Genomic DNA, 23783 nt, shown 5'->3' with positions numbered 1-23783 from the left:
TCATTGTTGTTACATTATTGTATTGTGTGTACTGTATTATTTTCCATACTGTGGGACCGCAGTAAGACGAGTTATATCATTTCTGGTGTGATATTGGTTATTGCTGAGTATATTGTTTCCTATGAGGAGTAATTCCGCTTACACTGGGATCCTCATAGGTGGAGGCGCTGCACCGCGAGATATATCACCACTTGCTCCCCAGAAGCGGAGGCTCTGGCCTCCTGTGAGCCTCACAGGTAACAGCAGCCCGCGTTATCGCCCGCGGCTCCCCATATGCATAGGGAAAGGGCGTTACATAAGACTTATGCTCTGGTACTGCCAAATGTGATGTACTATAGATAGGAGCCGTATATGGGTGTGCACACCTATTATAATTAACAAGAATGATACAATCCATGCAAATAAATAATCATAAATAATAAGCTGACTCAGCACTGTTTGGATTGCTTTGCGGTGTACATTAGTTATAACCCGTATGTTTATATTATATTAATGTAAGTGGGAGCTTTCATCATTCCACGTGACTGTAAGACAGTGAAAATATACAGAGAAAGTTCTCAGCACGGTCTTAAAAACAGTCACAGTTAATTACCTGTTCACAGGGCAATAAAACACTTTGTGCACCTGTAGAAATGATAATGCATTCATTTGTTTAACTTTATGTTGTTATTTACGTGGTAAGTAAGGTTTAGGTATTGGCAATAAAGGTATTGGTAATCCAGCTTTGTTCTAATTCAACCCTACAGTATTTCCTTATAAACTAAATGTAACATTGTTAAAAAAAAAACATCTCACCATATATTCAGCTGACAGTATATTGGGATCAAGGAACTTCAATAGAGATGTGAGAATCCGGCGAAACGTGCAAAACGTGCAAAACGTGCAAAACGTCATAACAAAATAATATGCCAAAAAGGAAGTCCATGTGGAGGTCACAAACCCCCAAATTCAGGGCTCGCGACCCTGCGTATAATGCCATTTCACTTTATTCCGGCAGAATGTGGGGTATTTTCGCGGGGAACTTGAGAAAATAGTTTGTGAATTTTGCAAAAAAAACATGGAAAAATGTGCAAATCGAGATTAAGGTCTTTCACATATCTCTCAACTTTACTATGCTAAACCAATCCTCATTAGTGTTTCCTTGACACATTGTGCACCCATGTATGTATGAATGTATGTATATATATATATCTTTATTTATATAGCGCCATTAATGTACATAGCGCTTCACAGCAGTAATACATGACAATCATATAAATAACAAATAATACAAATAACACAAAGGGGAGAAGTGCTTCAGACATAAAAGTAACATGTAGGAAAAGGAGTCCCTGCTCTGAAGAGCTTACAATGTATTTAGTAAGTCGGAGGACATACAGAGATAGTAGGAGAGCATTCAGGTAAGTGCGTCTGCAGTGGCCCAAGCTTTATGTATCAGGTGTATAGTATTATCCACGGTGCTACTCATATGCTTCCTTAAGCAGGTGTGTCTTAAGGTGGGTCTTAAAGGTGGGTAGAGAGGGTGCTAGTTGGGTATTGAGGGGAAGGGCGTTCCAGAGGTGTGGGGCAGTCAGTGAGAAAGGTTTAAGGCGGGAGAGGGCTTTAGATACAAAGGGGGTAGAGAGAAGACATCCTTGAGCAGAACACAAGAGTTGGGATGGTGTGTAGCGAGAAATTAGGGCTGAGATGTAAGGAGGGGCAGAAGAGTGTAAAGCTTTAAAAGTGAGGAGAATTGAGTGTGTGATACAGGATTTGATAGGAAGCCAGGAGAGGGATTTCAGGAGGGGAGACGCTGAGACAGATTTAGGAAAGAGTAGAGTGATTCTGGCAGCAGCGTTTAGGATAGATTGTAGGGGAGACACGTGAGACAGATTTAGGAAAGAGTAGAGTGATTGTAGCCAAGAAGGCGTTATAAATATATAAAATGTGGGACAACCGTTTGCTACTTGCCTTAGCTCACCTAGGTTTGAGTTAAACATTGCATGTCCTGTTCTTGATGTTCTAGCCTCTGGATTTCCTAATCACTATTTGGTTGTCTTATTACAGCCTCATCAATGCTGACTTCTGCGTGGGGTCTGTCTGCATCGCCTTTGGTGGAGTTCTTGGCAAAATTAGTCCCGTACAAGTGCTGCTCATGACTTTGTTTCAAGTGACGCTTTTCTCAGTGAATGAATGGGTCCTTCTTGATCAGCTTCATGTAAGTAATGTTATGTTTCTGATACATACTTGTAAAACTCCAGGTATAACCCATGTTGGTGTTTTCCAAAGGCTACTCAATCTGTTTTATTTAGGGGCACCAGAGGCTCTCACAATCTCCCCAGCCTCTAACGCCTTTATCCATTCAAACAAATCGGAATAAATGTTCATTGTTGGTAAATCGTCATTGGAAAAAGGTAAACTGAAGAATATGTTGACACTGTTGTTCATTTTTTTGACTTACTGTGTTCACGGTATATAAATAAATGTTGTAAATAACTATATTCTCTACTAAAAGGCATATTTACAAAGAAAACTGTGTTCTATTAGACTAAATATTTGTAAACATTTAAAAAAGTTTGAAATGTGACATTCACAGTGAAGATTGCCTGGAAGGTGGAGATTGTTATACACCCTCCCCTCTAATGTAATGAGAGGTCTATAGGTCCCACTCTAATGCAATGAGGTGTATATAGGTCCCACTCTAATGTAATGAGATGTATATAGGTCCCCCTCTAATGTAATGAGAGGTATATAGGTCCCCCTCTAATGTAATGAGAGGTATATAGGTCCCCCTGTAATGTAATGAGAGGTATATAGGTCCCCCTCTAATCTAATGAGGTATATAGGTCCCCCTCTAATGTAATGAGAGGTATATAGGTCCCACTCTAATGTAATGAGAGGTATATAGGTCCCCCTCTAATGTAATGAGAGGTATATAGGTCCCCCTCTAATGTAATGAGAGTTATATAGGTCCCCCTCTAATGTAATGAGAGGTATATAGGTCCCCCTCTAATGTAATGAGAGGTATATAGGTCCCCCTCTAATGTAATGAGAGGTATATAGGTCCCACTCTAATGTAATGAGAGGTAAATAGGTCCCACTCTAATGTAATGAGAGGTATAAAGGTCCCACTCTAATGTAATGAGAGGTATATAGGTCCCACTAATGCAATGAGGTGTATATAGGTCCCCCTCTAATGTAATGAGGTGTATATAGGTCCCCCTCTAATGTAATGAGGTGTATATAGGTCCCCCTCTAATGTAATGAGGTGTATATAGGTCCCCCTCTAATGTAATGAGGTGCATATAGGTCCCCCTCTAATGTAATGAGATGTATATAGGTCCCCCTCTAATGTAATGAGGTGTATATAGGTCCCACTCTAATGTAATGAGGTGTATATAGGTCCCCCTCTAATGTAATGAGATGTATAGTTCCACTCTAATGTAATGAGATGTATATAGTTCCACTCTAATGTATAGAGATGTACTGTATATAGTTCCCCCTCTTATGTAATGAGATGTACTGTATATAGGTCCCCCTCTAATGTAATGAGATGTATATAGTTTCACTCTAATGTAATGAGATGTATATAGTTTCACTCTAATGCAATAAGATATATATAGGTCCCCCTCTAATGTAATGAGATGTATATAGTTCCCCCTCTAATGTTGGCCCGATGTGATACTAGGAGGCAGAGTTTATCTTTAAACCAAATTATATTCGCTTTTATGGAGTAAGTTCATTTTATGGAGTGATGTGCATGATAACGCAAACTGGACAACGCTCGTCACACTTCCATGAAGTCTTAAACCGTTTTCTGTACTTACTACGCGCAGCTAATCCCTAGGAACACCTAGAACCCATTACATTGAATGGGCCTTAAAGTGCATTGTGGCGCCTTGTAGCTCGGTGTCAAACAATATGGAACAGTGACATTTATTATCAAAATAAGTGTCACTTTCCACTAAAGTGTTTTACATATTGTATTGTATTTGGTGCTGAGCAATCAGAAAGAGCAGTTTTCTGAGTAACTGTGATATAAAAAGGGCTATTTTATGTTAGAAGTGGAGGTATGGAATTATTTTATTACTTTATTACTTCTCCCTTCTACTGGTTTCTAAAATTTGCCATAAAACGAGACCCCAGGATCCAGTTTCTTTCCCAGCTGGTACCACCTAGCAAGCGATTTACCAAATTGTTATTTCATTTCTGTTAACTATTAATGCAGAGAACTATAATTACACAAAACTTTAAAAATATATCTTCCTGTAAAACTAGTTTTCATCCCTATTTCTAGAGACGGGCGAATCTTTGGTCGACATTCGAATTCGCCGCTTTGGATATTCGTGGCTTGCTTTTTAATGTGCAATTTAAAAATGTCCATAGGCGCGCAGACACGCGCATTTTACAGTTCGATCTCCCCCATTTGCACCATAAAAGCTATTTGGGACGATTAGTATGAAGGCGTCATTGTATCCCCATATAGCCTGCCCTGCACCGAGCGGTCTCCTCTTGTTGAGTAGAGAGGCATGTCAGGACAACCAGCACCTCGTTCTAATCACACAGGGAGCGCCAAGCCTGGGGTGGAGGGAAAAGGGGTGCCCATTATTTTAGAAGCAGTATGAAGGTGAGACTTTTGTTTTTTTGCCAAGTATAATTAGCATATAATTAAATCCATGTAATTTTAAATGGGGCAGGTTCTTCCAAGCGCAAACACTCTCCCACGTGGACAAAAGAAAAACCCAGGACAAAGCAGCTGTGCAGCTCTGTGAATAAACTGTGGCGTGTTGGTGTCAGTAATGGTAGTGAACTCACATGTTACTGTAAAGAAAATCAGGCGTTTTCAGATATAGGGGATCAATAGATCCTCACTTCCTCAGCAAAAGGAATGTAAAAAAAGAAGAAAAGAGAGAAAACAGTGCAACACGGATTATCTAAATAATTGTGGGCAAAAAAGGGATAACAACTCACAAACGTAATGAGGTAACAGGCGTGTAGATCATATACAGGCGGATCTCGGGAATTCATGAAGCAGCAAATGTGGTCTGGATCAAGAAAAGGAGCTGAAGCCAGCAGCAGAGAGCAGAGAGCAGCAGCAGCAGAGAGCAGAGAGCAGCAGCAGCAGAGAGCAGAGAGCAGCAGCAGCAGAGACCAGCAGCAGCAGAGAGCAGAGAGCAGCAGCAGCAGAGAGCCACAGCAGAGAGCAGAGATCAGCAGCAGCATCAGAGAGCAGCAGCACAGATCAGAGAGCAGCAGCACAGATCAGAGAGCAGCAGCACAGATCAGAGAGCAGCAGCAGCAGCAGCAGAGAGCAGCAGCAGCAGCAGCAGCAGCAGAGAACAGCAGCAGAGAGCAGATAGCAGCAGCAGCAGCACAGATCAGAGAGCAGCAGCAGCAGAGAGCAACAGCAGAGAGCAGCAGAGAGCAGAGAGCAGCAGCAGAGAGCAGCAGCAGCAGAGAGCAGCAGCAGCAGCAGAAAGGAGAAGCAGCTGAGAGCAGCAGCAGCTGAGAGCAGCAGCAGAGAGCAGCAGCAGCAGAGAGCAGCAGCAGCAGAACGGAGAAGCAGCAGCAGAGAGCAACAGCAGAAAGCAGCAGCAGCAGCAGCAGCAGCAGCAGCAGAGAGCAGCAGCAGCAGCAGCAGAGAGCAGCAGCAGCAGCAGCAGCAGCAGCAGAAGAGAGCAGCAGCAGCAGCAGAAAGGAGAAGCAGCAGCAGAAGAGAGCAGCAGCAGCAGCAGCAGAAAGGAGAAGCAGCAGCAGAAGAGAGCAGCAGCAGCAGAGAGCAGCAACAGCTGAGAGCAGCAGCAGCAGAAAACAGCAGAGAACAGCTGAGAGCAGCTGCCCGCATCTCTGTCCCCAGTGCAGGAGTGTCCAAACACTTCTGGTTGCAGGTGGCTGATATTAGAGGCTGCCGTGGCTGATGATAGTTTGGGATGCAGTTCTTCAGTGTCACCAAAAATAACGATTCAGTCCAAAATGTTCTCTGTGCTCCTGTGCAGTGTGTTCTAGTCCAGGGGTGCGCAAGCCGGGGGGCGCGCCAGTTGAAGAGGCCCCACGCTCTTCCCCCAGGGCATTTAAATTAATGCTGGGGATTGCGTGAGGCCTCTGCAACTTCACTTACCTTATCTTCGGCGACGCGTCGCCATGGCAACATGGCGTAAAATGACGCCGTGGGGTCACGACGCCGAGAGCCGGAGCAAGGTAAGGGAGGGGGGACGTGAGCAAGGAGGGAAGCAGGCAAGGGGGCGCAGCAGGGAAAGATTGCGCACCCCTGCTCTAGTCCAATACACCAGTAGGGGAATTGGTAACAATCCTACGCGTTTCACCCCCTGAATGCGCTATATCAGGGAATCACATACCCATATGGGTGGTATTTATAGTCCTTGACCTGTGATGTCACAATTGAAATGTATATGCATATAGCCCTCCTTAGTAGCACATATTATACATATAAACATAACCAATTGATTAAACAACATAATAATACAACCATCATCTTAAAAAAATAAATAGATGCATATCTGTGAATAAAATAGGTAAAGAAGGGAGAAATGAACAGACAATTAGAATCTTATGATTGAAATAGAAATGATACAAAGCTAAGTGATAAAGGAATTTACATGTAAATCTATATTAAGACCTGCTGGGTTAGAAGTATTGAGATGAAAGATCCAATAGGACTCTCTTTGTCAGAGATCTCTCATCCTATTGCCACCTCTCCAATTGGGTGCAATGGAATCTCTGCCCAGATAAGCGAGTCCCCTGGGATCGGAGTTGTGATGCTTTGGGACCCTGCGTCTCTAAACCTAGAATTATATCTGTAATGTGTCCCACTATGCGGTCTCTCAAAGGTCTAATTGTTCTCACTACATATTGGAGACCACAAGGGCAACTTGGTAAAAAAAAAAAAACTATAAAATTGCTTTTACAGTTAATAAAATGTTTGATTTAATGTTTTATCGCTATTAGAACAAAGGAGTCTGTTTTGTGCAGGCAGAATTGACAGGCTTCACATTTATGACATTTAAAGAACCCTGTTGGTTTGTGGGAAAGGCAGGTAACCTGATATTATAGTTTATTTTTCATGGCTGTGGCTGCAAATGTGTTTTTTAAATGGTTAGATTTTGAGAAAACGATTTGTGGAACTTCCGGGAGGGAATCTTTCAGAATGTCATTATTCTTTAGTATAGGCCAATGTTTGCGTATCATTTTTGTAATTTTGGAGGACTCTGCATTAAATTGGGTGATGAAGGGAATAAAATAATTTTTTGTTTTTCTTTTTTCTTTGTATATTAAGGTATCAAATCTCATTAATTCAGGCGTTTTTTTTCATTGCAGAAGAAATTAGTCGTTTTGGATAATTTCTTTCTAAAAACTTGTTTTCCAAAATTTTAGCTTGACTATTATAAACTTCTACCTCTGTGCAGTTCCTTTTGAGTTTACGGAATTCTCCTTGAGGGATGTTGGATAACCATGTTTGACAGTGACCACTATTATTCATAATCAAACTGTTAGTGGTTACATTGTTTTTAAAAGTTTTCATTGTTATAGTGTCGTGTTCTATATGGTAAGGTCTAAAAAGTCAATGGTGGAACTACTGAAATTAGATGTGAATTTTAAATTATAGTTCGTAATGTCAATATATTCAATAAAATTATTTAAAATATCCGTAATGCCATCCCAAATAAAAATATCATCGATATAATGTTTCCAGAGAACCAGATTCGCGCTGAAAGGGTTATGAAAAATAAAATCTTTTTCCTAAATACCCATAACATTTTTCGCAAAAGCTTGGCACGATCTGGGTTTCATAGCTGTGCCACACTTTAAGATGAAATTTACTATCAAAAAAGAAATTGTGCTAAAAAATGTGTAAAATACTATCCATTATAAAATCAATCTGTGTGGCTTTAAAATATTTGCTTCAGATAAGGTTCTTTTAGTTGTTGCACAGTGTTGTGTGTGATCAATGCACGTATGTAGGGATGTCACATCACATATATATAGGGGTGTCACATCGCACGATTATAGGGATGTCACATCACATATATATAGGGATGTCACATCGCACGATTATAGGGATGTCACATCGCATGTATATAGGGATGTAACATCACATATATATAGGGATGTCACATCGCATGATTAAAGGGATGTCACATCACATGTATATAGGGATGTCACATCACATATACTGTATATAGGGATGTCACATCGCACGATTATAGGGATGTCACATCGCATGTATATAGGGATGTAACATCACATATATATAGGGATGTCACATCGCACGATTATAGGGATGTCACATCACATATATATAGGGATGTCACATCGCACGATTATAGGGATGTCACATCACATATATATAGGGATATCACATCGCACGATTATAGGGATGTCACATCACATATATATAGGGATGTCACATCACATGTATATAGGGATGTCACATCACATATATATAGGGATGTCACATTGCACGATTATAGGGATGTCACATCACATGTATATAGGGATGTCACATCACATATACAGTATATAGGGATGTCACATCGCATGTGGCCAGAATGTAATTCTGATCCCATATAATTTCACTTAAAATTTTAAGCACTTGTGTTGTGTCTTTTAGATGTGACGGTAGTTTGGCACATTGTCCTGTAGCAAATAGTCTATTCATACAATAAACTAGACTTCATACACACAATGCAGAGTTCATTGTTTTAAATTAATTTTGATGGATTGTTCCCTGTTGAATACCTGATTGATCAATTAAAATTAAAACAGAATTGTGTATTTTTATTTTTAACTAGGGTTAGTGAATATAAATTATTATAATATTATTTAGAATAGCCAGACAGTGAAAATAATACATTTTGTTAACCTATATAATGAAACATCCGTTCTGCGTAAAATACATTTTAGGTTAATTTATAGCGACGTAATTCTGTGCCAATATAGAAAAGCATAGTACATACCATCTGAACGTTTTAAAATAATGTGCAATTTAAAAATGTCAGGTTCATAGGCGCGTACACAGGCGCACATTAAAATTCGATTTCCCCCATTTGCACCATAAAAGCTATATGTGACGACTAGTATGAAGGCGTCATTGTATCCCTATATAGCCTCCACTGCACCAAGCTGTCTCCTCTTGTTGAGTAGAGAGGCATGTCAGGACAACCCGCACATCGTTCTAATCACACAGGGAGCGCTAATCCTGGGGTGGAGGGAAAAAGGTGTGCCCATTTATTTAGAGGCAATATGAAGGTGAGACTTTTGTTTTTTTGCCAAGTATAATTAGCATATAATGAAATCCATGTAATTTAAAATGAATCTTTGTAACCAACAGCTGTCTGCATTCTGCTATAAGACTACAATACTACTGGTTGTGTATTCCCAGCAATACTTGAGAACATGCAAGGGTTAAACCACCAATTGTGACTCAGCTTGATTTGTAAATTAATTTTTGATGCCTTACACCTGTCCTTGAGATGAAAGATGTGCTACAAGTGATAAACGCCATAGAGAAGATCTTTATACTGTACATCTCCCCTATTCTTTCTGTATTAGCGGATAGTACCATAGATGTTTAGGCCCATATTAACTAAGCAGTCTTCTGCTGTAAGACACCCTGTGGTGCTGGAAGAACCTTTACATTCCACTGACTTGAATGTACTTTAAGGGGTCTTATGACAGAAGAAAAATGAAATACTTCATATATAGATAGCAATCTGAAGTTACAGTTGGGACTATTTCTCTATAATAAGTACTGACCGCCCTTATTAGTCAATGAGTTCGATTTTTCGTTAATTCAGCATAGCAGCAGAGACTTCTGGGAACGTAACTCCCATAGTTCTTTGTCTGTGCTGTAACACTGACTCACATTATGAACATTACTGGAGCTATAAATCACTGCTAAAGAGAGAAAGGATATTTATAACATGCAATGCTGACATTATCGGGATGCTCTTACATTTTAAACTACGACGATTTCTTAAAGGTAGAAACATTTTAAGTCTTGCAAGAAAATGTAGCAAAATGTTTGGGAGGGGTTTTAATTCTTGTAATTAACGATGGTCTCACGTCTTAAGATGAAGCTCGTGTTAGAAGAGCATTACAAACAGTATTTGCTCTCACATAGGTTATAGATGCTGGAGGCTCCATGACCATTCACACTTTTGGGGCATATTTTGGACTAACAGTAGCCTGGATACTAAACCGCCCCAAATTAAAGCAAAGTAACAGCCTGGAGGGCTCGGTGTATCAGTCTGATCTCTTCTCGATGATCGGTGAGTAACTCCGTGGCATGTTGCCACATTGGTGCATAATCTGCTGATCTGTGGCACGTGGACTGTTTTATATCGTTTGTTACTTTCCATAGCAAAGTGAAGCAATATAATTGTACCTAAGGACAATGACACAATCACAATCCATGTGGCTTTGGTTTCAGCTGTGACGCTGTCAGCATCCAGATACAACATATTGACGTTTGTGATTTGGTCCTCTAATTTCCATTGTTATAACATGCACACATTGTTCTGAGGACTCATCGGCCAAGTGCCTATTAAGGACATTAAGTGTAAATACATACAGTAGCATGTGTGCTGCGCCAGCTTGCGGTATGGGACATATATAGGTCAGTTTTGACTGCGCAGAAAACTTTGGGGCACTATGCAATTTTCGGGTTTTGCTTCCATCAAAGAAAGGAAACTTGTTGACCAGGTTCTTACATTTGATGCAGGTTGTTAGATCATGCGATTTGGGGATATATTTACTAAATGGTGCTAAATGCCACTTTTCAGCTCATTTATATGGGAATAATCTGAATAATCTATACGGTTTAGCACTGTTTAGTAAAGGTGGTCCTCCTTAATGTAACTTTGACTCCAAACCTTGATCCAACTCAGGATAAAGAAAAAAAGGACATAGGTGCAGGTGCATCCCCTTATAATAAATAAGTTATAACTTGCCCCTAAATTGCAAGTTCAGGCACATAGACAAAAACTGGCCACAAGTACAAGAAGGACTGTAAGAAGGGGCTCTCCCGTCTGTGTTGGGGTGCGATATTACAGTGAACCCCTCACTGCCAGGGTGGCGTGTACAGTAACGTGAGCTGAAACAATTCAATGCAGGAACCTCTGCTGACAAAGAGCGCTGTATTTCATGATAAAAGGACGAGGTATTTTGTGCAAATGATTGGGTTTCACCGAGACTTTTTTTGTGTGACCCCAGGAACGCTGTACCTGTGGATGTACTGGCCCAGTTTTAATTCTGCTGTTTCTAATCACGGGGATGCACAGCACAGAGCTGCCATTAACACATATTGTTCCCTGGCAGCCTGCGTTCTCACAACTGTGGCAATCTCCAGTCTTGTAAACAGGACAGGCAAACTAGAAATGGTAAGTATCCTGTCTGCTCTGAGTTACTGTATGTATGTATGTATGTATGTGTGTATGTGTATGTATGTGTGTATATGTAAGTGTATGTATGTGTATGTATGTATGTATGTGTGTATGTGTATGTATGTATGTGTATGTATGTGTATATGTAAGTGTATGTATGTGTATGTATGTATGTATATATGTATGTGTATGTATGTGTATGTATGTATGTATGTATGTATGTGTATGTATGTGTATATGTATGTATATACTGTATGTATGTGTATGTATGTGTGTGTGTGTATGTATATACTGTATGTATGTATGTACAGTATGTATACACACATATACACAGAATATAGGGCATATAGAAAGTATACTCCAACATGTTCGACGAGTGAGGAAGAAGACACAGCACGCAGGTTTAAACAATATAAATGGGGTAAAGTGCAAAAATAGAATCCAACATTTAGGGGAAACTCAGGGCCCCTTCATCGGTTAGGTGCACATTCAGGGATTGTCACATTCAGGGATTGTCACATTCAGGGATTGTCACATTCAGGGATTGTCACAGATTCAGAGATTGTCACATTCAGGGATTGTCACATTCAGGAATTGTCACACATTCAGGTATTGTCACATTCAGGGATTGTCACACATTCAGGGATTGTCACACATTCAGGGATTGTCACAGATTCAGGGATTGTCACATTCAGGGATTGTCACATTCAGGGATTGTCACATTCAGGGATTGTCACACATTCAGGGATTGTCACATTCAGGGATTGTCACATTCAGGAATTGTCACACATTCAGGTATTGTCACATTCAGGGATTGTCACACATTCAGGGATTGTCACACATTCAGGTATTGTCACATTCAGGGATTGTCACACATTCAGGGATTGTCACACATTCAGGGATTGTCACACATTCAGAGATTGTCGCACATTCAGAGATTGTCACACATTCAGGTATTGTCACATTCAGGGATTGTCACACATTCAGGGATTGTCACACATTCAGGGATTGTCACACATTCAGGGATTGTCACACATTCAGAGATTGTCGCACATTCAGGGATTGTCACACATTACGAGATTGTCGCACTGTCGCACATTCAGGGTTGTCGCACATTACGAGATTGTCGCACATTCATGGATTGTCGCGCAGGTTCATATTCAGAACGCCACCTTGGCGGGAGGAGTGGCGGTTGGAACCGCTGGAGAAATGATGCTGACCACATACGGATCCCTGATTGTTGGATTTATCTGCGGCATTGTGTCTACGTTGGGATTTACCTACCTTTCGGTAAGTAACACAGCGTGCCCTAAGAAAGCTGCGTTCTGTTGGAAAGCTTCAGGCGGTTAAGTTGCTGATGCCTGTGCTTATCAGGGATTCATGGGGGAGAGAGGGTCACTTGTGGGCGTACGCAGACTGGGGAAAACACATTTTAGTGCATTGTTGATACCTGCAAGAATATTGCTGTTTACCCTCCTTATTTTGGTGTTCCTCTTTTTAACTTTCCCCCCCCCCCTCTTTTTCCCCCAGCCATTCTTAGCATCCAAGCTCCGGCTGCATGATACCTGTGGGATACACAACCTTCACGGCCTTCCAGGTGTGATTGGAGGAATCGTGGGAGCGGTGACAGCTGCTGCTGCAACTGCAAGTGTTTATACTCAGGCTGGGTAAGATGCCTTAGGCCCGGGCCATAGAGGTGTGGGGAGAGCGGAGGCGCGCTAACGCTGAGGCTTGCCTGCTTCAGTCAGCGCGATTGCACGGACTTGCAGGCGAGCCAGCGTGCGCGAAGGGAGCCGGGGGGAGGTGGTTGGAGGCGGGGCAGTGACGGCGCTGGGCCAATCGCCCGCGACGCACTGACGTCAATGTCACGGCGCCGTGACGTTGACGCTGCTGTGCAGTGATTGGAGGTTTTCAGCCGACAGCGCGCTGAAAAACAGCTTGGCGCTCGGCTGAAAACTCCAAAGCCTGAGCACGCCTGCGGACGCTCGCGTGAGCCCCCTCTCAAGGCATCCTCATTGAGGATGCAGGGGCTCAGTGCGGAGCGTCCTCAGCGCGCCTCAGCACGGCTGGTCCTTCTATGGACGCAGCCTTAGAAACATTGTATAACGTTCAACTTCCAGCACGGACTAAAAATGTGTCTAGTTACCTATACTTAATAAATGTATATAGAGAGCAAGAAAACCTTTCTGTTAGAATAGCGTTCTCTGACACTATTTGTTGCACAATGTTTGTGTTGTGATTGTGTGATTGTCTAGATCATGGGTGCACAAACTTACCTTCATGCGCCCCCCCTTTCTCCTCCCCCCTCTGGCTCGCGCCCCCCATCCTGCACAGCATTTGATGCCGGTTGCCATGGAAAGGCGTTGTTGGAATCAAGGTAAGTTAAGAAGTTACAGAGGCCTCACGCGATACCCGGCTTGTATTTTAAATGCCTTCGGGGGAAGCGCGGGGCCTCTGTAACAGCCGCGCCCCTCGAAAGTCGAGCGCCCCCCACTTTGCACACCCCTGGTCCAGATGTCTGATGTACAATAACCTCTGTGTATTGTTTTTCCTTTTCATAGACTGGTTTCCCTTTTTGGGTTTTACGGTCCATATGCAAATAGAACTCCCAGCATTCAAGGGGGTTTCCAAGCAGCGGGCATATTTGTGTCTCTTGCCTTTGCCTTTGTGGGAGGCACCATTGTAGGTAAGGGACAGACCTCATCGTGCTGCACGCCAAGGCATCTTTATCACATAGCTAAGAGGTGCACACCTAGGGAAGATTTACAGGTGGGAAAGGGATTCTAGCCTTTAATTCCAAGAATGAGGCAGGCCAGAGACAAACAATCACTAGCTGTATACACATTACCACTCATAATGTGGTGACTCACGCTGGATTCTCAAGGCTTTGTGTGTGTGTGTGTGTGTGTGTGTGTGTGTGTGTGTGTGTGTGTGTGTGTGTGTGTGTGTGTGTGTGTGTGTGTGTGTGTGTGTGTGTGTGTGTGTGTGTGTGTGTGTGTGTGTGTGTGTGTGTAAACCAGCTTTGTTTCTACATCTTTTATATAAAGATAAACATATTTCCTCTAACTGGATGAACAGTCTGCTTTATATCACTTTGCTTTTCTTATTTTTTATTTAGGTTTCATTCTAAAATTACCATTTTGGGGCGAACCCGCGGATGAGAACTGCTTTGATGATGCCGTGTACTGGGAGGTAAATTGTTCCTGGGAAATGTGGGATGTGGCAGGATGCGCCTGGAATAAGGGAGATATATTCAGGAGGGAAATAGGAAGTGCCCCGATAAATAGAGAGCGTTAGTCATATGGGTAAGAATAAGAGAACATATATATATATATATATATATATATATATATATATATATATATATAGGTAAAGACCATATATGGGTAAGAATAAGAGAACATTTATATATATATATATGTAACAGTTTTTCTGGCCCGGCCTGACCCACCCAATCTCACATTGGCCCCTGTGGTCTAACCGGACCCCATTACAGTGTAGATATGCCTGATGGTGCACCTGTTGGCTACAGGACTCCTGAGTCTCCCGCATAATGGTGTGTGGGGAGGACCCGTCAGACAGGCAGCTGAGGTAGTGTGCTGAGTCTCACCTAGTTCCAGTGCAGCGCCTCCACCTCACCAGGGTCCCTGCGTCCGCATGGGGATGATCCTGACGAGGAACTCCTCGGTGGTGCAACCTCCTGTGTAATCATTGGACTCTCACACACAGGGGTTTCTCTGATCAGCTCCATCTTTATTGTCACGGTGGGCATAGCTGCCCTCCACAATGGGGTGTACTTAGCCGATCATCTCGCCCGTGCTCCCCTTTGATAGGTATGTCACCTAGATGAGGGATTCACTATTCCCGCAGGAATCACTGCCCTGTGCCAGGTCCCTGGACACAGTCTCCCATGGAGTTACTATAACATAACTAACACTCTGCAGAACTTGAACTCCTTCCTGAACCTTGCAAGAACTTTCCAGCAACTGTACTCGCCTTGAACGCTGACAGAACTAACTCTTGACACAGTGCTGTGCCTTATGTAACTTCTAAGGCTGACACACCTCTGACATCACTAACCATGGAGTCAGAGCATGTGACCAGTCCCATCCATACACAGGGCACCCCACCAGGGTGTGAGGGAAAACCTCCATGATTACTGCTGGCATGCCCACACTTACCAGGCCTTGCTGCCAGCAGGAGAGATGACTGTAGGCATTTTACATGACCGCTACATATATATAGGTAAAGACCATATATGGGTAAGAATAAGAGAACATTTATATATATATATATGTAACAGTTTTTCTGGCCCGGCCTGACCCACCCAATCTCACATTGGCCCCTGTGGTCTAACCGGACCCCATTACAGTGTAGATATGCCTGATGGTGCACCTGTTGGCTACAGGACTCCTGAGTCTCCCGCATAATGGTGTGTGGGGAGGACCCGTCAGACAGGCAGCTGAGGTAGTGTGCTGAGTCTCACCTAGTTCCAGTGCAGCGCCTCCACCTCACCAGGGTCCCTGCGTCCGCATGGGGATGATCCTGACGAGGAACTCCTCGGTGGTGCAACCTCCTGTGTAATCATTGGACTCTCACACACAGGGGTTTCTCTGATCAGCTCCATCTTTATTGTCACGGTGGGCATAGCTGCCCTCCACAATGGGTGTATTTAGCCGATCATCTCGCCCGTGCTCCCCTTTGATAGGTATGTTACCTAGATGAGGGATTCACTATTCCCGCAGGAATCACTGCCCTGTGCCAGGTCCCTGGACACAGTCTCCCATGGAGTTACTATAACATAACTAACACTCTGCAGAACTTGAACTCCTTCCTGAACCTTGCAAGAACTTTCCAGCAACTGTACTCGCCTTGAACGCTGACAGAACTAACTCTTGACACAGTGCTGTGCCTTATGTAACTTCTAAGGCTGACACACCTCTGACATCACTAACCATGGAGTCAGAGCATGTGACCAGTCCCATCCATACACCGGGCACCCCACCAGGGTGTGAGGGAAAACCTCCATGATTACTGCTGGCATGCCCACACTTACCAGGCCTTGCTGCCAGCAGGAGAGATGACTGTAGGCATTTTACATGACCGCTACATATATATAGGTAAAGACCATATATGGGTAAGAATAAGAGAACATTTATATATATATATAGGTAAAGACCACGCTTTTACATTACAAACACGTAGACTCTTTAGCGGGTCCTTCACTACGAAGCCGTATCTCTTACTGTACCATTCATTACAATGCAGTAGTGACATCGAGCACCCGGCTTACACACTGACACCCTTTGTCTTAGGCTGCGCTTCTACTGCCGGCGACGGGACCGATGACGTCACCCGTCGCCATTGCGAGAGTTGCATTTAAAGTTTAGGCGACGTCACTGGCTACAAGGCCAGTGACGTCAGAAAGGGGGAAGGCAGAGGGACGGAGAAGCTCTCTGATTGGCCACAAGGGGAGACCGTCGCTGAAAAAAAGAAATAACAGTGACTACTAGATTTTTGGTAGCGCTGTCGCTTGGTCGCGTGCATTATAAGCGCCGATGATGGCGACAATGCATTTGTTTTAACGCAACATCGCGTTGCTGTCACCAGCACTATAAGCGCAGCCTAAGGAGATGCACATGTGCGCACTCACACCTGGTGCGGTTAAATACAGGTTACCTTATGCACGCGCCCAAAGCACTGCTTCATGCGCGTGTGCTCAAGCGGAGCTGTGCTTGGGTAAACATCAGAATTGTTTTTTGCGGCGCTATGGCGCGCCACGTAACCAGGTAAGAGCCAATGAGAGCACAGCAGTCACAACAACCAATCAGATGGAGCTGAGGATGTAACGTCACACCCCCCTCTCGTCTGTAGCACACCCCCCGCGTGAGCACGCAGTGAGCAGGAAAACCAATCGCTCCTGCTCAGGCAGACGCTGACGTCACGCCTTGTGAGCGCGCGTCTCCTCACCCTGGCCGCAGCCTTACGCTAAATTTAGACGTCAGATACTTATTCTAATGTCACTAATGTTAGAATAAACAATACATTACTTTGCAAATTAGTTTGCAGACGCTTTCATTACAGAAGTTTGTGTTACAAATCCTTAGATACATTTGAGAATGGGTGCAAGGGGAAACAGAATGAACTTTAGGTGACAGATGTCAAATATAAGTGTCTCCTGCGACACAAAGAGAAACTGCAACATCTTATGTCGCCACAAGATGGCAGTAAAACCTAAGAGTGACTCCACTGAGCTAAAACCGTTCTATGCTTTCATTTCTACTCTTCAGTGCACACAAGCACACTAACACACTGACATACTAACACACTAACACACTAGCACACTGACATACTAACACACTAACACACTAACACACTAGCACACTAGCACACTAGCACACTAGCACACTAGCACACTAGCACACTAGCACACTAACACACTAGCACACAAGCACACTAGCACACAAATATCCCATCTTTCCAAATGGGACCAAGTAAAAAGGTTTGAGTGGAAAAAAGCGCGAGAAGTGTTAGAGGAACATTTACCTAACTCCTTACTAATCCTACTTCTGTGAATTAATCCTAAAAACATTGGTCCATTATGTGAGGAATTGCTTTAGTGTGTCCCACATGTAACACAGAGAATATACCACCGTCCGTAGGTAAATATCTACTATTATACCAGCTGCCTGGGCAATTCCAAGGATCGGGCGTGGGGCGTGCAGCGTGGGTGGGGGTGTGTAGCGTGGAGGGTGTAGCATGGGGGTGTGCAGCATGGGGGTGTGCAGCATGGGGGTGTGTAGCATGGGGGTGTGTAGCATGGGGGTGTGTAGCATGGGGGTGTGTGGCATGGGGGTGTGCGGCATGGGGCATGCAGCATAAGGGCGTGCAGCGTGGGGCGTGCAGCATGGGGGCGTGCAGCATGGGGGGTGCAGCATGGGGGGGTGCTGCATGGGGGGGTGCAGCATGGGGACATGCAGCGTGGGGGCGGGCAGCATGGGGGGGTGTAGCATGGGGGCGTGGGGCATGGGGGCGTGCAGCGTGGGGCGTGCAGCAAGGGGGGGGGTGTAGCATGGGGGTGTGCAGCGTGGTGCATGCAGCCTGGGGCGTGCAACATGGGGGCGTGCAGCATGGGGTGTGCAGCGTGGGGCGTGCAGCGTGGGGTGCGCAGCATTTGGTTAGCCACAAGGGATGACATGACTCAGTGTGTGTGACACGCAGCCTTATTGGCTTACATGCTTCTAACAGAGCTTTGAGGTTAAGGTATTTGAATAGAGAGATCGAGGGCAGGCATTGGAGTTGACCAAGACTACGCGCCCCTCCCTCCCCCCCCCTCCGCCCCCCGCCCCTGTACATGCTGTGGAACTGTTTCCCATTGCAAATCAATGAGACTAAAGTCTTCCCCAGAATGGGAAAGACATCTTCACCGCACATTGAATATGTCTGTATATCTTTATTTATATAGCACCACGTATGTACATAGCGCTTCACCGCAGTGATACATGTGACTTAATCATATAACACATAACATAAGCCAGCGAGTGCCAATTCTGGCAAAGAAGTACGTTCTTCCATTTGTCTCCACAGGTCCCGGATGAGGATGAGGATGTGGAAACTGGCAAGCAGTATGTCGCCCACGAACCGCCCTCATTAATGCAATCTCACAAGGAGTGAGTGTTTCGGGAAGCAGATCTGTGTGGACAGTTTCATGGACATCGGGCCGATTGTTCTTTTGTGCCACATAATGTTGTTCTAATCTGCAGTGGCTTTTTATAACTTTATGTAAATCACTTATTTTTCAAAGGTTCTTTCTTTTAATAAAACGGAAAGAGTTGCTTTAAAGGGCAATGGATGAAGCTAAACATGAGTGACGCCCACGGCCTATGCACTGAGATCATATTTCATTTCCCCCCATCATTTTAGTGCTAAAAATCAGTACAAATCTTCATATACTGTGCATCCTGTGTATAAAGGTGTGACTTCATATACTGTGCATCCTGTGTATAAAGGCGTGACTTCATATACTGTGCATCCTGTGTATAAAGGTGTGACTTCATACGTATGACGCGTTGTTATGTGGAATGCCTGATTGAAACAATTGAAATATCAAACAAATCGTGTATTTTTTATTTATATCTAGTTTTAGTAAATATTAATTATTAGTGTCATATTATTTAGAATAGCAACTTCTGTACATAAGGAAACATCCGTGCTGCATGAAATCCGTTTCTGGTTGATACATAGTAACTGTATTCTGTGCTGACACAATTAGCAGATTTATAGGTTCCATGCCGGGTTCAGCTCGGCGGATGATATTGACGCGGATTTTTGTGGGCGGACAGATATTTTTTTACATGGCCGGCGTGATGGCGGTGCCGTCGGTGCACCGAGCCCCGCGGTTACAGAGTCCCCGCGCTCTTCCCAACAACAATAAAACTGATTGCCGGGGGAGAGCGTGGCGCCTCTGTAAGTGTCTCTTAGACTGCGCTTATAGTGTCTTGCGCTTGCGACGCCACGTCGCTCTGAAACAAATACATTGACTCCGTCGCAAGCGCTTATAGTAAGCGCGAAGGTGACAGAGCGACCAAAAATGTTGTAGCTGGGTAAGTTTGATTTTTTAGAAACAGTCGCCACATGTGACTGTCTCTAAACCAATCAAATTGCGCGGCCTCCCTCCTTAGTGACGTAACTGGCCTTGTCGCCAGCGACGTTGCTAAAAATCAAATTACAACTTTCGCCAGTCGCGTCGCCATTGCCAGCACTATAAGCGCGGCCTAAAGCCTCATCCAGGCTGTGAGCTTGCTCAAGCGCTCAGAGATGAAAACAATACAAATAAATTGTTGTGTCCACGCTGTGCGCGCGCGTGCAGAGGCACGATGCTTGGCGAGACAAATAGTTTTGTATTTCTTGCGCTTGCCCTGGTAACGTGCGCGGTTCAGCCAATGAGGGCGACATCACGGATACGCCCCACAGGTGCGCAACTAGCTGGCCAGAAATAGCCCAGCGCCTGAAGTCACGGCGCCAGCGAATCCACTCCCACCCTGGATGATGCCTTACCGTGTCAGGCAGCATCTCCTCCTACAGCGACAGTTATCATGGTCCAGCAACGGCAAATGGCGTTGCGTTGCCATGACGACGTGACCGCATGACGTCACGTTCCTCACTATATATGTATGTATATATATATATATATATATATATATATATATATATATATATATATACTGTCCTTGCTGATCAGACACTGTTTTTGCTTTTGGGACCTGCACATATTAAATTGTCTATTAGAAGAACACAAATGGGAATAATTAAATTCCGCCCCTACTCTCTCTAAAAGAAAGTGAAATTAATGTACTCAGTACCACTCTTTACATTTACAGGCCAATTACATCTGTTTTACACAGTCCTTTTAACTTTGACAAATAGTAATTGACAATTGCCAAGTAAAAGGTGCGTTTGTGCCACAGTTACAGCCGCGTCCTCTCCTCTGTGTTAAATAACAGGTTGGAAGTAACTTGTCAGGCTCAGCGCACATTTGTACTGACAAATAGACAAGTCTCACTGCGGCTCCAGAGGGTTTCCTGACACGCCGCCTACACCAGAACTGGGAGAACAAGGCCCTGGCACAGAACCCCTCGCTACGCCGGGTTAAAAATACTCTGCCCCCGCAGCACAGGCGTCCAGAGGCAGAGACTAATCGGGAATAGTGAGTGACGGATTTAGCGCATTACAGAGGGGAGATTGCTTCCCGGAGGCGGGACGCGGTTTCCTTTCAGCGTGCCGCACGGCGTGCTCTACATATGGGATTGTGTGTGTTACACCCTCTGTACAGTCGTTTTGTGTTCTCTTTATTGTGTAGATCAGCATTGTGTGCTTGGGATACGGCCTCGGGCTGCTTTGGTCTTTGATGGGTGTGTTACTCTGTTATTTCTCAGGGATACGCATGTGAACGGTCACACTGGACACGTGAGTCGCATGTGAACGGTCACACTGGACACGTGAGTCGCATGTGAACGGTCACACTGGACACGTGAGTTGCATGTGAACGGTCACACTGGACACGTGAGTCGCATGTGAACGGTCACACTGGACACGTGAGTCGCATGTGAACGGTCACACTGGACACGTGAGTCGCATGTGAACGGTCACACAGGACACGTGAGTCGCATGTAAACGGTCACACTGGTCACGTGAGTCGCATGTGAAAGGTCACACTGGACACGTGAGTCGCATGTAAACGGTCACATTGGTCACGTGAGTCGCATGTAAACGGTCACATTGGTCACATTGGTCACGTGAGTCGCATGTAAACGGTCACATGTGAACGGTCACACTGGTCACGTGAGTCGCATGTAAACGGTCACACTGGTCACGTGAGTCACATGTGAACGGTCACACTGGTCACGTGAGTCGCATGTGAATGGTCACATTGGTCACGTGAGTCGCATGTAAACGGTCACACTGGTCACGTGAGCAATCTTTGTGTGTGTGTGTGTGTGTGTATGTGTGTGTGTGTGTATAGAACTCAAGGACAGTGTGCGGAAAGAAATGGACATACCACGACAAGACAAAGCTACATTTGAAGGATTTCCATATGGCTTGTGGGTGGAATAAATGGAAATGTTCTTTTTGCTGCTTCTGGATTTCTCTTAATCCGTGTTTAACACTTTATGAATCTTTAGCAATAAAATGAAACTGTTACATAGCATTTCATTATTTGCCTCACTACTTTTCTCAAAGAATTACAAATAATTGCTCCAGCAATTAATGTTTTTTAGACAATTGTCTTTTCTTTTTTAAAAGTCAAAATCTTTATGAATCTATATGTACCTATGAATAAATATATGTGATACTATTCCTGATTTTATTCTTGGGATTAAAGCAGCGAAACCCCTCACACGAAATCTTTTTTTTTTAGTTGTCGGATGGAAGCCGGGTTCAGCCAGGTCTGAGCTGTGTTCATTTCAGCTCCGGACCCCCTGAAGAGTTACTGTCGTGCTCCATGAACCTCTTTACTACCTCGCTTTCAGATGTTTCTCGGAAGTGTAACTGCCCAGTTAGTGAAAGTGTGTATTTCCCCCCCGCAGGAATTGTGCAAAGCTTCACTAAATCCCACGCAAAACCAGCTTTTGGAAGCTAAAACTAAAATATATATATTTTTTAAATCTAAAAAACATTTTGATTGAAGATTAAAATAAACAATTGCCGTGGCCTCGCAGTATATAGGGAGTAAGCGTGCGCACTTTCTGGTTTGAAACTTTTATGGGTCTTGGTTCTGGTTTTGCTGAAACTCAATTTGTTTAATATGTGTTTTAACGTTTTACAGAATTATGGAAAAAACTCAAAATAAGCAGGAGAACACTAAACTAGTGTAATAAAGCAGAGGAAATTACTTTAAAATATGTAGAATAATTATAAAATCATAAGAAGTAATTAGGAAGCTAAAATAATACAAAGAATGTGTGCTCCTGGTTTTGGTTTAAAATAATTTGTGGTTTTGGTTCTAAAGATCTAAAGTGTTTTACTTTTGGAATGAAAGTTTCTGGCAGATTTACATTTCAAACACACCTGTTTTTGCCGAACTAATATGGAGTCTCATTTTGGGTCAATTCTTTGGTTATCCATCACAAACACGCATCACAATCTCTTTACTGTAAGGCCTGGGACATAGTCCCACAGACCCCTCTGAGCCGCGCTGAGCAGCTGAACTTACCTCCTTCATCTGTGATCAGCGCGGCTTTAGCAGCTGCGTGCGCATGCGTGCGGAGGCTGAGAAATTCTCAGGAGACAGGCAAGTTTAAAATTTGCCGCTCCGGGGAGCGGAGGAGCGGTCACGTGACCGCTCACATCCAATGGGAGCGAGGGACTAGCCCAGCCTCCCGCCACGCCTCCGTTCCGCCTCCGCCACGCCTTCGCCCTGCCTCCGCCCCGCCCCCCCAAAGCGCGCTCACTGCCTCGCCTGCCAGGACACAAAAAAGCTCCAGTTTGAGCAGGCGAGGCAGAGCAGGAGCGCGGATCAGCGCGGCCCGAGGCTTAAGTGGGCCAGAAAAACAATATTTATATTGACATCATTTACCCAGAAAGAAAGAAAAACTAAAAGCTGTAGAGAGCAAGGAATAGCCAACAAATTGGGCAAAAATAGATCATAAAAAATCCAGGGCAACTCTAATATAAAGATCTATTTATTATTGCAAGCTCAAGCAAGATGGAGAAGCAAGATCAAACACATGCAATAAGTTGATCTTTATATTGCAGTTGCCCTGGATTTTTTATTATCTATTTTTGCCCGATTTTGGGGGCTTTTCCTTGCTGTGCTCTGCATCTCTCTACAGCTTCTGGATCTCTTCAACCGCAGACCGCACGCCCTGGATGCCTTGGAATGATCCAACAAAGTGACGGGTA

At 44.0% G+C, this 23783-nt stretch overlaps 1 protein-coding gene across 3 annotated transcripts in view; it reads left to right on the top strand.

Moving 5' to 3' along the window:
* Positions 1 to 22243, top strand: part of RHCG (Rh family C glycoprotein) — a 43003-nt gene extending 20760 nt beyond the window's left edge. For 2 of the 3 annotated variants that reach the window (XM_075575173.1, XM_075575172.1), the window contains exons 3-10: positions 2047 to 2197; positions 10121 to 10268; positions 11212 to 11378; positions 12534 to 12671; positions 12912 to 13048; positions 13943 to 14067; positions 14500 to 14573; positions 18969 to 22243. In XM_075575173.1, the coding sequence (XP_075431288.1) occupies positions 2047 to 2197; positions 10121 to 10268; positions 11212 to 11378; positions 12534 to 12671; positions 12912 to 13048; positions 13943 to 14067; positions 14500 to 14573; positions 18969 to 19055 (1027 nt within the window). In that variant the 3' untranslated portion in view covers positions 19056 to 22243. The remainder of the gene's footprint in view (positions 1 to 2046; positions 2198 to 10120; positions 10269 to 11211; positions 11379 to 12533; positions 12672 to 12911; positions 13049 to 13942; positions 14068 to 14499; positions 14574 to 18968) is intronic. The other variant, XR_012788859.1, reaches the window with a different exon arrangement.
* Positions 22244 to 23783: the final 1540 nt, after the last annotated feature.

This window comes from Ascaphus truei, chromosome 18 (assembly GCF_040206685.1).
Source record: "Ascaphus truei isolate aAscTru1 chromosome 18, aAscTru1.hap1, whole genome shotgun sequence".
Classification (NCBI taxonomy): Eukaryota; Metazoa; Chordata; class Amphibia; order Anura; family Ascaphidae; genus Ascaphus; species Ascaphus truei.
Note: the sequence above shows the minus strand (reverse complement) of the source record. Positions and strands in the feature narration are given on the sequence as shown.